This window comes from Crocodylus porosus, unplaced genomic scaffold (genome assembly GCF_001723895.1).
Source record: "Crocodylus porosus isolate Cpor-Errol unplaced genomic scaffold, CroPor_comp1, whole genome shotgun sequence".
Classification (NCBI taxonomy): domain Eukaryota; kingdom Metazoa; phylum Chordata; order Crocodylia; family Crocodylidae; genus Crocodylus; species Crocodylus porosus.
Window position 1 is genome coordinate 188552456 of NW_017728886.1, and position 13854 is coordinate 188566309.

The window sequence follows — 13854 nt, forward strand, 5'->3', positions numbered from 1 at the left end:
TGTTCTAGATTTCTTGCTTTCTCTCTTATCAGATCTCTGGCTTTGTCTCCTAGTTCTGGTTTTGACTCCTGGTATCTCATGACTTTGTTCCTGATTCTGGCTTTGGCTCCCAACTTCATCAAATTCTGATCCTGGCTCTGGCATCCAAGTCCAGCTCTAACAGACTTTTAGCCCCTGCAGAGCAGGCCTCCCAAAATTTAACCATCTGTTGGGTGACTGCTCCCAGCTGCCCATTCCCTGGTCCCTAGCAAAATCTTTCTGGACTGTTGTCGAAGGTGAGATGTAAGACTGACCTCTGCAACTTGAAAGTTATCATGCAAAAGATTACTATGCACTACAAGCATTAGCCCAGTGCATGAATTTTTTTTTTTTAAACCTCAGTAGAGGTAAAAATCACAACTTCTAAGCAATTGTGCCTGTGTTATAAGAGACCGGTTGATAGATGGGCAGGATTTGAAGCCCACAGATTTTGATTCCACCATTTTAAGAATCCCGTAGAAGAGGACTGTTGTACCATACACATACCACAGGGGGTGGGGAGAATCTGCCAGGTACAAGATCTAGAACAATGACGTCTGGTATAGCGAGGTGAAATGAGAGCACATCAATGGAAATAAATTGGAAATGCTTTTGAGAGACTTTGGAAGGTTTGCCTGTGCTAAGTCCTAGCAGCTTGACTAGTTTCTGAGTCCCATTTTGCTGCCATACTCAGTCAGTGCGAAATAAGGGAGGGCCGCTGCCACTCTACCTTTATACCTTCATATGGGCACATGAGAATAGGGTGAATGCAGAGCCCCAGTAGAGACTGTTAATAGAAAAAAAAATCAGGTCTTGCACACGGGTATGTGAAAGCATATGTCCGCTAACTGTGGTATCCACCTCAAATCACTTTTGTTCTTATATTTTTGCGATAACACAAGAAGAGGGGCTGAGCTCTTCATTAAAGATTTCATAATCTTTAACTACACTGTGTAGTGAAATGGAACAAAACTCACACAATCAAGTCAAGACAGTAAAGTCTAACCCCGAGTTAATATTTTGCCAGTGGACCGCATTACTTGTACTACTCAGAAAACAGGCAAATCGGGAAATCCTTTTATGATTCTTTCACTATCATACTATGTCTTGGATCAACAGGAAATGCCAGTTGCTACTGCCCAAATCAACAAGCATGTTAAAACAGACCAATCTCTTACTTTATTTTTAAATTCAGTTGAGGCTCCAAATTCAAAGAGAAACTTCACAACATCATTGTGGCCTTGTTGTGCAGCAAAGAACAGAGCAGTTGCACCTGACTGTAGGAACAAAAGAGGAAACATTTCAATAAACATTCCCTTCTTTTCACAAATAAAATGAAAACCTATTGAAATTGAGAACTGAGTGAGAGCCAAACAGACTAATGATGTTTGGGATTGGTGAGTGTGTAAGAGATCTTGGGTCACAAGTTCAATTGAAAGGTCTTTCCCACCCTCTGCTTATGCAAATAAATCCATCTTCTCCAACAGATTCCTCCATGGGATCTCTGTTGTAATATTCATATTACTTATAACTTTTTCTCAAGTCTCAAGATGGAACAAGAAAATCCAAAATTAGGAATTCAAGTGTTTCTCATTCTTTATCTCTCTTGTAACCTATATAAATCTTAAGAGCTTAAGAGCTACCATTACTATGTCTGCAGCTGAAATTTTACAGATTTTCTTCCATCAGGTCTTCCTGCTAGGGGGCAAGGTGGTAAAACACTTAAGATTTCTTGCTATAGCTCCATAGGAATGACAGTAAGCCTTGCTCCCGACTCATGCCAAATGATATTCCCTATCATCCCAAACATAAACAAGTATCTGATCATTCAAGCAGGGGAGGCAAGAGTGGCTGTACCTGATACTAGCCAGGTCATTCCCCTATGTGGTGTTGGCTATAAGAACTAGCCTTCAATTCTAGCCTGCTAGCATGGGTGAATCTTTGACTGAAGCTTACATTCTCTGTGCAGTTTCTTTTGAAAAAGAAAGATTCTCCAGTTTACTCAGTTAGCACAGTGGCTTTAAACAGGCACAACTCTGTTCAGTAGAGAACATCCTCTAGACTGTTCTGTTAAATCAGCTGTCTCTCCATGCCCCATAAAAGGGAAAGAAGGGCATGTATCATGGATTGGATATGGGCAGGAGTTGATGGTGTGTGGTGCAGTGGGGCTCCTCTATGCTTGAACTTTCATTAATACAAGTTTTCCACTGATGGCATAGGTTAGGATGATCATTTTGGTGCCTTATTTTGTACTTCAAGCAGCTCTGGTCAGAGCCACAGCTAAATCCTTGTTGCTCAGCTTAGACTGACTGAAGAATCAAAGCTCTATACTATCTGTGTCTCTAGATTGTCTCCCATTCTTCTGCACTAATTTCTGATCCACTGTCAGTAGCCTACTTACTCATATATTTTTTCTTTTATATGGCTATCTAAAATTGCTTTGTATAACACAGACAAAAGGCTTGTCTGTTTCATAGGTGTGACCCTCACATTCTGTCACATTTCTACTGAGCTTTAGCAGTGGTTGGGAATGTGTTGAAAAGTGTCTCTGTTCCAGGTATTTTAAAAAAGGGATTTTAAGTAGAGGTGTACCAATGCATTGGTCCATATCATATCAGCACCAACAAAATGAAAATTGACATTATCGGCAATTGGCTTTTTTTGGCTGATGTGACTGATAATGTTGCGGATAAATGCTGTGTGCACGTGCGCAGCTGCAGCCTGCAGATGGCCATCCCAGCAGCATGGAGAGCAGCATCTGGCTGGTAAGTCTGTTGGAAGGGAAGGAGTGGAGAGGAGGGGAGGGGAGGGAAGGGAATGGCAGGGCAGGTGGAGGCCCCCACGTTAAGAGAGGGAGTGGAGCTGGGGCACCGGCAGGTGCTGATCTACCAGGGTGGGGCGGGATGTGGGACAGAGCCATGACTGGCTCGCCCAGGGGGTGTGGGAAGCAGGAGGGCTAAGCCAGGGTGGTGCTTGGGGTGGGCAGTGCCGGTGGTGCTGGGAAGGGGACTATAGAGGAAGCTACAGAAAATTCTGGAGTGACTGCAGCCTTCCCATAGCTCACCTCCTAGTGCCGTCATAGCCCACCCCAAGCACAGCTCCAGCCCAGCCCCATATCAAGAAGAGCCCAGTGCTGCCCACAGCAGCAGCCTGCCCTCACTCCGCATGCAGATCCGGGGAGCACACAACCCCATGCCTCCCCCAAGGGGGACACACAGCAGCGGGAGCTGCTCCCCACCCCTCCCTGCACCCCCTGGACAAGATGCTTATAGCTCTGTCCTGTGCCCCACCTTGCCCTGCCCTGGCTGTGCAGCACCTGCTCCTGGCCCACTCCCTCCCTCACCGTGGGGTCCTTGATCTGCCACCCCCAAGTCCTCTCCTTTCCCTCCACCCCTTCCCCCAAACAGATTACTAGCCCAATGCTGTTTTCCAAGCTGCTGGGCTGCCTATCAGCAATTGGATCGGCATCAGTCGATATGGCTCGTTAATAATCAGCCATAAGTATCAACTTAAAAAACCTCTATTGATGCACCCCAAATTTTAAGGTCACATGCAGTGCCCTATATTCTTTTTTTAAAATCTGAATATATTTTCTTTGAATAATTATCCAAAATGTACAATACCAATATGTTCCCAAATATTAAACTGTCCTAATTATTAATAGAATTAAATTAAATATTATTATGTATAGATGTTAAAGGTGATGGGTATAAGCTTAATTTATTGTATGTGTTATCCCATGTTTTCACTGTTGTTCTCATAAATGGATGATTATATATTGAATTTGACCTGGAATATTTCTTTAGCCACAGTAGTATATTATGTCTGACTGTTAGAGAGCATGTTTGCTCTATTTTTACCCAGTGCTTACTGTGAATTGGTGTTATCCAATACACCAGGTTTCTAAGTTGCCTGGCTTGAAACTAATGTTTGGGAGTATCAGTTCCGCCCTTTTGCTGAGGCCTTTGCAGGATGGAATTTTTGCATCTATGTTTCTTATTTCACTAAAATAATGTGTGTGTCATAGCCTGCCATTCATCTAAGAGATTTATTGGGACTATAATAGGCAGTTTGGAAAAAAAAGTTAATTTGAGGTAAAATATTCATTTCAACTGCTGCAGTTCTATGTAACCATGACATTTCACAGTTTGATCAATTTACTAAGTCCATTTTGATTCTTTCAGTCAAAGGAACACAATTAGAACTGTTCAAGTCTTGCCATTTTTTTGTAATGTTCACCCCTAAAAATTTTAATAAAGTCATTACCCATTTATATTTATAGCTACCTTTTATCTCTTTTTATGTATCTGGTAGTACACAAAAGTACAGGAGCTCTGACTTTTCTTAGTTTATTTTAAGTCTCAAAACTCTGCCATACTTTTTTAGTTCTTTTTCTAGTTCAGACAGTGTGTCAGTTGGTTTTGTAATGAACAACACGTGTATCATCATAATATAGCAAGCTCTTATTAGCCTGATACTCTCCAAGGACAAGTAGCAGTCTTCTTGTCTCAGAGTAATTTGCTGTAGAAGGCCTGCTGATGAGAGTGCCTATAGATGCTGCTGCAGAAAGAATTTTTGCAGAAGCTAATCTTAGAGTTTTCTCATTCTTAATTTTTTAAACAAAGGCTGATAGTTATAATCTGTGATCCACAAACTGGAGACAACTGTGTCTTGTTCTTCCAAGTTAAAACATGAGAGCTGCCTTGTAGGCAAAGCTGGCGTGCAGGTGGGAGTATGAGTGAGTAAGCTCTGTGATTATAAAGGTCAGTTTGCCTCCAACTGAAATAAGGACATTATGAAACATACTAGGCCAGAGTAATTCCTGGGGTAACTTCAGAGACTCCATTTTCAAAACCACTCTCTATGAGAAATGCCCTCTCTTTATTACAGTCCCATCCTGATATCTGCAAGTTACTGTGCTAATGAATACAATGGCTAAAGCGTGCACAAAGTCAACGGGAGTTATACCACAGTTGAAACTGGCCCACAGAAAACTGAACACAATGAAAATGTTTGATGAGTTCTTTCTAAATATAGCTCCTGCATCTCACTTTTCATTAAAATGTTTTTTTAAAAATCCTGAAATCTGATTCCTTGGTATTCTCAGGTGAATAATCACTGTTTAGACTTCTACCGCACAGTGAGAGTATCTACATGTGCATTAATGCACTGTTGTTATTGGGCATTAAGTTTAGTACCTGTAATAGCTCAGTACCCTGCGCTACTAAGCAGTAGTGCCGGCACATGGTCTTTTAGTGATGTTAATGTGCAGTAAACTAATACCCACACATTAGTTGTGCACATTAGCACAACTTTTGCCATGACATGCTAATGCGCAGTAGAATTAGTCTATTGTGCAGTCAGTGTCTTGTGTAAATGCACCCAGTGACTAACAACCAGGCAATACATAATGCTCCTCTCCCATTTTTCTCACTCCAGTTAACAGTTGTCACTTTTTTCAGTACTTGTTTAAAGGTGGACCCTTTCTTACCTCTCTCTGCAGATTGATATCTGCTCCTTGCACTACTAATTCCCGCACACAGTCTATGTGGCCATAGTTAGAAGCTACCATTAAAGCAGTTGTGCCAAGCTGGGGGTAAAAAAAAAAAAATAAAAAAATAAAAAATCAGCACTGCAGTAAGACATCTATGACATTGACTCAGATTAGCCAGAAGAGACACTGATGTTTCAACAAAACTGCATTTATGACCACTGATTGTAACTACCCAGTTTCAGTCTGGTGCAGGCCAGGAAGCTTTGGCAACAAGTTAGCAATGACAGATGTTTGTTTGTACCTGTGCTGGGGCCAGGTAGCTGGCAGTTGTGCCAGTGCTGCCACCACTTGTTCTAGCCCCCTGCTCTAAGCTGGGGCTCAAGCAGTTCTAGCAGGAGGGGAGCTGCACCAGGGCTGGACAGCTGGGAATAGTATCTACTCTGCTTCTCCCCATCTCCCACACCTTGGCTGCAGTGTGGATACAGCTTGAAACCAACTGGGAATCGTGGTGGGACCTTGCAGTGGCAGGCATCCACCCTGCTGCCACTTCTCCCTTCCTAGCTACCCCCACCGTCCCGCCCAGCTGCACTGTAGGTGTAACTAGAAGCTGCCTGGCCCAGGCTTAGTTCCCCAACAGCTGAAAGCTGTGCCTGCACTGAAGCTGAAAAGCAGGAGAGGTGGGAGCAGAGGGAGAAGTGACAGCAATGTGGGTGCAACTTCCAGCTGCTCAGTCCCAGTGCAGCTCCTTACTGCCTAGCTCCAGCACAGAAGCAGTCTTCTGGCTCTGTGGTCTAGATCCAGTGGCTCCGTGGGCAGGATCCTTATGTTGCTGAACCCTGATGTAAATTACCAAATCTGGTTCCAGGTGTGTCCAGAAAAGAAGAGAGCGTTACTCATGGTCCATTAGAAGCAGCAGAGGATGAAACCTGATTTCAGTCTACCTCTGATATAATATCCAACTCTAGTCATGCACTCGGAGTTCTGAATACACCACAGACATACAGGTAACTCTTTTCTCCATGGGTATCTGAGCTCATCTTCACCAAGAAATCTTACTGTGTCCAATTCTCCATTCCCCTGCACTTCCTACAATCACTTCCACTAGTGCAAAGTGAGTCCAAACTTGGTAGCACTTTGTACCAGTGTAAATGAAGAATATAGCTTGTTTTTATTTAAACCTGATTGTGAATGGTTGAGTTAATTAACAATATGCTGATCATGCTTCATCCTCATCAACAATAACATGTCCATCACAGTTTATATCATATAAGCTAGCTTTACTCTGCCACTGTACATAAACATAATAAGATTTCTTTGTGAGGAGAGGCTCCTGGTGCCAGGATCTGCTTTGTAAAATTTAAACTTCAAAAATGAATAGTTTGAGAAAGTCTTGGGTTTTCACAAATTATAATTCTCATGCAAAACCTGCCACCAATGTAATTTGTCATGCTATTACACCTCTACTTTAAAACCTGCCTTCATGGCAACTACAAGTTTTAGGCCATACTTAAACTTCATAAGAAAGTCAAATATTTGCAGTAAGAGTATTGCTGTCTCCTTTTCCCCAGTACGTTATGGAAAGCGATATAAACCACTTGTTTTAGGAATGCATGAATGAGTGCTTACACTGTCTCTGCAGTCCACATCTATGCGCCCACTGTTCAACAACAGCTGAAGAAGAGCCAGGTTTCCTTTTCTTGCAGCCCAGAATGCAGCATTTGCTAGTGGTGTTTCTTTCTGCAAAAATGCAAAATATTTAAATATTTTCTCAGTTCAGTCCACTCTGGCAATCTTTTATAGCCCTATGGAGTGAGGGGTTATTTTACTTTGTAAGAGCAATTTGGATAATTATACATTTCTACGTAATATCTTGTGTCGTTTCAAATGTGTCTATGGAATATGAGTTAGTGATTTATGTCCAGTCCCCAGGGAAAAGAAGTCCATATCGTAAAAAAGTGTGTCAGAACTTTGCTACTGGGTACCTCTCCTGTCAATCTCAGCAGAGAAGTCAAAGTCAGTTCGTATGGAGACTGAACCACACTGCTCAAATATCCCATTGCAGGGTCTCCTGCTTTTAATCAGTGTACAAGTTGCAGGGTATGAGTAGACCTGCTTTGGAAGTTCCCATTTCACTGTGTTTAACTGTTCCCTTTAATGAGCAGTCTGCTGGTGACTGTAGGCTGGACAAGATTTGGAGCAAAGCAGATTCACTGATATGGGGACTACATGAGAAAAGCTTCCAGACCACAGTGGAGAAAGGAAAGAATCACCAAGAAATACAATGGAGAAGAATGGATCAAGCAAGAATAGAGGGGGCAAGGTCACAGGAAAGAATAAAAAGGGAGAAGGAATTACAGTGGACAGAGATGTAAGAACAAAGGTAAATGGAGGGTGCAGAAGGAGGGATAAGTTGTGAGGAAGGTGTAGAAGAAAGAAACAATGCAAGAAATATGAAGGCAATATTTGAAATATATTATACAGTATATCATGTCTCACACTTAGTGTCCTGTGTCTGGGGTGTCAAGTAAGGTACAAACTGAACTACCCTTTTAAGATATGGTCTAAAACTATTGCTTTGTCTGAGTCATGTTAGTTTTCAGGACTATCACTATAGAATTTCACAAGCATTAACATTTCACTTAAAAATAAAGTAACTCAGACTCCCAGATGTATGTACTGAGGCCAGAAATGTTTAGAATACAATGAGCTGAATCCAAACTCCGGTTAGAATTGAAATCCCAAGCTTGCAAAATTGACATTTTTAGAATCAGGAGGAGTCTCTCTTTATATTAGGTAACTTTAGGATTAGGAAAACTGATCTTTATATAGAAACCCCTCCAAAGATGCTCCAGTGTCATATTCAATCAGCACTGACTCAGTGGGGTTCTCACAAGAACACCTGGGAGAAACTAGATCATCAGCTTCACTTGGAAAGGGTGGAATCTGTATTTCAAACATTGTTTTGTCTACTCAGCTTGTGGGGACCAGGAGATGTGCACAGACACTCTTCAGTGTGATATGCCACTCAGATGATGCAGGGAGAGGATGACCTTAAATATGATGCTATCAAAGATCTCCAATAGCATTTATTACATGTGCAAGAAAATGTACAGGGAAGATATAAATGCAAAATGGGAAGCTATGAAATATAATACAGATCACTGGTAAATAGACTGCATTGCTCCTATGATCTCCTTGAGTCTCCTCAACCCTAAAAAAACATCCAGAGTGTCTCAGTGACTCCCCAAGGGTCAAATGATCACTGCCCCTGTCAGGAGACAACAGGAAGAAGAGGCCACAAAAGCACCATTTAATCCCTAACCTTCATGTCAATCTGTACATAAAGCTGCCCAAATGGTGCCACATAAGAATATCTAATTACAGATGAGTACTGTTGAGGGTACTCAATGCCACATGTGGTAAGGTTTTGGTCAAAGCCATGCCCTTGTAAACCAGCAGATGGGTTCAGTTTTGAAACTGCCCCAATACTGCCAAGAGATCTTTTCTGGTCTCACAGTGTGAAACACGAGTAAGACTCTGTGTGTGTCTTTAAGTCTGCCTCTGAGTGGATATGCAACTAAAATCTACAGGGGACTATCTCCAATGCCTTGAAGCCTGCATCATCGTTTAAGTCTGTGCGAGGCATAATACAATGCTATTATGATTGATTGTATTTTCTACCCACTCAGCATGTCATATTTCATAAGTCCAGATGACTGTGCTCCAATGCAAAGCAGTGGAATACCAGGTATAAATTGTTTCACTGGGATATTTAAAGAGAAAAACATATTAGAACTCAGACTAAAATTTCTTTCCCTGGCACTGTACGCATAAGCCTTGCAGAAACCTGCAGAGACAAGCTCAACAGTATAATAGGTATGACAGATCCAGGATACATAAGTATTTAATTGGTTTTGTGCTAGTTAGTTTTAATATTTATAACTATTAGCAACTAAGAATTGGCAATCCCATGAAAAGTTCCTGCTGCCTCATAAATCACAGTGCACTTTTACAAAAAGTATGAGACCATTTCACATACCAATATACTTGGGGCAAGAGGACATTAAGAAGTATTAAAATTGGCAAAAGAAACTAGATTCCAATCTAAAGTAACCATGGATAAACTCTGGAAGTACATAAGCAAAACTTAGATAAGACCAGACCAATATTAGTCTCAATCTCAGTATGAGACTGCAGGCTCTTGGTGAAGAATGACAGTTCTTCTAGCCTCACTGCATTCATCCCACTCAAATTACTGCTGCAGCCAGACAGGTGGTCTACAACTCCAGCAGATGCATCATGTTCTCGTCTCTCCTACTGACAAATACAGGAAAACATAAACTTATCTATATAGTGATTTTTGGAATATTATTGTTGTTATGATGTTCAAGAAAAATTGAATACAAAAGAAAGGCCATGCATTAGACTCACAGTTATTTTCGGCTCTCTGGAACAGAGTTCTGGAGTGACAGACATGACTCCCCGGATTAATTTTATTCTCTCCCTCTAACCCTTAATGTTTTGGAAAACTTTGGGGGCATGAAATACATGCATTTCAGGAGAAAGACTGTCATCACCACAGTCTATGCACCACTCACATAGGTTGGTGGACACTAGCCTATTGATCTTTACCTCTACAGCAAGGGCTTACAGATCAGCAAGGCTGAAATCATGCCTTTCATTCTGTGGTGAGCTGGAAATTTTGATCTGGCTTAGGCTGAAATGTCACTGAATGGCCCCACCACCAGAATCCTGCCAATATCCAGACTTCACAGGTCCAATTAAATCACTTGGTGGGCTGATCTGGCCTGCAGGACCAACATTGCTGTTCATTGGTTGAGGGAGTTGGATCAACATAAAACCAGTCTGAAAAGAGAATCCAACTTAATCTTTAACTTTGTGGTTCATTAAATTCTTCATTCCTTCTTCCTGGTAATCCTTTTCGACCACCTGCCCTAAAGCAAAAGTCTTCTCAGGCCTTCTGAATCAGATCCAAACTATGGTTGAGCTCAGGACATGAGTCAGGCTTTCTTAAAGCCCTGTTTCAGTTCCAAATTGGAACTGCTCTGCTAGCAAATGCTCTTTTCTTCCCTCATACCACACACTTAGACACTCTCAGTAAAACTTAAGTATATGATATACCTACAGACTGACCTATATCATGGTCATCAGATAAAAACAAAAGGAGGGAATTTTTTTTCGCTATTTATATTCTAAGCAGTTCAAGGAAGATAGTCCAAGCCAGGCCAGGACATCCTTAAGAACAATGGAGGCCAACTTTTTGGCAAGTATGCGACAAGTTAGCCACTCAGATCCCTTCCCCGTCCAATCTGCTGCTCTCCCTTCCGTTCCCTTCCCTGTGCTCTCTGATTGATTTGCTGCTCTGCTTTCTTCTTCCTTCCTTGTGCTCCAAGCCCAATTTGCTCCTTTGCTTTCTGCTTCCTGCCCTATCTGCTACTGTGCTGTTTGTCCCATCTCCAGTCTTGGGTGTGCCACACACAGAGGTTGCCCGTGCCACAGGCTGGACAACCTTGCTATAGAAAAACCCTCTACATACCATTAATCCATAAGTTTAAAAATAAAGATTGATACAACTGTGTTTTTTGTTTTCAAATTATAGTAGCAATTAAGTGACTTCAGATCAGGCATTACTTTGGGCTTAATGACCATTTGGGTTTAGTGACTTTTGAGCAAGCAACTCCTCCTTGTTGGCCTTTGAGCTACAGGAAATCTCCTGGGCCCCGATCATTATCGCTAAAAAGAAAAAAACTAACTTAATCCATTTATTGACAATGTTAATTTAGAAGAGATAGAGGTGCGCTGATACATTGGTCCGATATCGGATTGGTACCAATATAAAGAAAATTGACTGTATCAGAAATTGGCCAGAAGCAGCTGATAATTTGGCTGATAAATGTTTGTGTGTGCACACAGCCACAGCACACCACTTAGGCAGTGAGGAGCACAGCCTGGCAGTGTGGAGAGCTGCATGCAGCTGGTAAATCTGTTGTGGTGAAAGGGGTGCGGGGGCAGATCAAAGCTCCAGGAAGAGCTGGGGCTGCACCAGATGCATCAGTGTCAGCGCTAGGAGTGGGGCTACAGAAAAATTTGGGGTGGTTGCAGCCCCCTTCGTAGCCCCACCCTGAACCCAGCCCCCGCCGAGAAGAGCCTGGCACAGCCCCAGCACCAGCCCACACCGCCCCATGCAGATCCAGGGGCGCACGCCCCCCACCATTCCCTCTGGAATGCAAATAGCAGTGGGAGTTGCCCCCACCCCAGCATCAGCTCCATCCCATGCCCTGCCCTGGCTGGGCAGTGCCTGCCCCTACCCGCTCCCTCACCATGGGGGGCATTGATCTGCGCCCCCACCATGTCCCTCTCCTTCCACCACAATGGACTTACCAGTTGCACACAGCTGCATCAGAAATCAAATCAGTATTGGCTGATATACCTCCTTAAAAATTGGCTATCAGTACTGGCCCCCAAAATCTCTATCGGTGCACCCCTAATAAATTGCCTTAAAATTCCTTAAACTGTCCTCTGTTGAAAATGTTGACTGTTGATACACTTCCAGTAAACTTTAAAGGTGATAGGCCAATACTGTACAAATGCTAAGCTTGACACCCATCGAAAGAACCTATTCAAAAATGCTCAAGGAAGCATTAAGGATATTCTCTAGATCAGACAAACCCATCTCTATATGGCAGAACAGGAAAATGTGAAATGATGTTATATCATTTTATAGATCAGATAAGGGATTTAAAAAAAAAGTAATTAGCAAAATAGAAAAAAAATCATTAAAATGCTTTCTAAATCCTCTGATTTCAAAGTTCAATCTCCTGCTGTATCTCTGACTTGCTGCATGTCCACAGATGAGAGAGGCGAGGGTACAGCTGAAGAGGGAGGGTGTGGTTCCACAGGACTGCAGAAGCAACAGTAATCTAGAACAGTGGTTCCCAAGGTTTTTAGACCACAGATTGGAAGCAACTGCAGACTGGCAAACTGTGGACCGGCATACTGCGGACCAGCAGCCAACCCTTTTTTATACCAAGTACAGTACTCAGTATAAAAAAGCGTTGGCCCCCAGTCTGCAGTATGCCGGTCACTTCCGGACTTCTGGTCCAGCAGCCAACTCTCCTGCGGACCAACCCTTCATAGCCTGGTACCAGGCTGCGGCCCTGGGGTCGGGAACCTCTGATCTAGAAGATGGAGGAAAAGAGCCAGAGGGAAGGGAGAGAGATTAGAAAGGGAACCTAACCTGACTGGGTCTTACTCAGTGCACAGTGAAGTTAATGGAAAACCTCCATTTCTATTCAATATGCTCTGAGAGCAGGGGAGAGGGTTGGGATCAAGGCAGTCAAGAAGCAGAGTTGGAGACTTGGATTGAGGAAGATGTAATGGGAAGTAGAGATGGGACTGCAAATCAGGTTGGATGACTTTTCTTAGACACCACAGATACTGTCTGTATACAAAGATCCTGAGAAAAGAGGAGCTTAGTAGAAGGGAGTGCAGAAGTGAGCTTAAGCAGGCAAAAGTTTAGGCCAGCCGTTGAAAGAAGAAATAATAGTAATTTGGAGAAAGAGGGAGAGAAATGGCAAATCATTTGCAATTCATAGGTGAAAAAGGAAGGTAAGGAGGAGAGTGACATCAACTAAAAAAGGGGAGAGAAAGAGCCCAGTGTAGGTACTTCAGCCTTCTGGGATAGGGAGAGAACACTAAACAATAGAGAAGCCACAGACATAGGCTGGAGGGAAACTAGAGCAAGGGTGGAGAGATGGAATTTGCAAGAGTTGTACGGGTCAGACAGTGGGCCAATTGGAAATGAAATTCCAGAAGGAGAAGGAAATGTGAATTACGGCATGAAGAAAGAGACAAGCCCCTGAAAGAAAGATTAGAAAAAGCGAGGTTTAAGGGATATGGTTGAAACAGGAGGAGAATGTAGGTCTGGCATTACGTGGAACAGCTGTTACCAACAGCCAGGACGAAAGTGAAAGTGAAGGGGATATATAAGAGTATATCTGTGAGAAGGGAAAGGATTTTTGGGGGTGATCTCTTTTACCAGACTAACTGTATAGTTAGGATAATGTTAGACAAGCTTTCAAATGCAAAGCATTCTTCTTCAGGGAAAGGAAGAGATGGGGGAACACAAGGAGATGAAGGGAACTAAATACAATGCGAGTCTCAAGAGTGATGATCAGAGATTGCAAGGGTTAGCAGAATAAGTGTGGAGAGTGTTGTGAGAAAATATATACAGTATTTTTCGGACCATAAGACGCACTTTTTTCCCCCCAAAAGTGGGGGGAAAACGAGGGTGCGTCTTATGGTCCGAAGGTGTGTGTCCC

At 42.7% G+C, this 13854-nt stretch overlaps 1 protein-coding gene across 2 annotated transcripts in view; it reads right to left on the bottom strand.

Moving 5' to 3' along the window:
• ANKRD29 (ankyrin repeat domain 29) overlaps positions 1–13854 on the bottom strand; it is a 41279-nt gene that overhangs the window by 24465 nt on the left and 2960 nt on the right. Inside the window, exons 2-4 of one of the 2 annotated variants that reach the window (XM_019547051.1) lie at positions 7139–7249; positions 5510–5608; positions 1197–1295 (exon numbers count right to left, since the gene is read on the bottom strand). In XM_019547051.1, the coding sequence (XP_019402596.1) occupies positions 1197–1295; positions 5510–5608; positions 7139–7249 (309 nt within the window). The remainder of the gene's footprint in view (positions 1–1196; positions 1296–5509; positions 5609–7138; positions 7250–13854) is intronic. The other variant, XM_019547054.1, reaches the window with a different exon arrangement.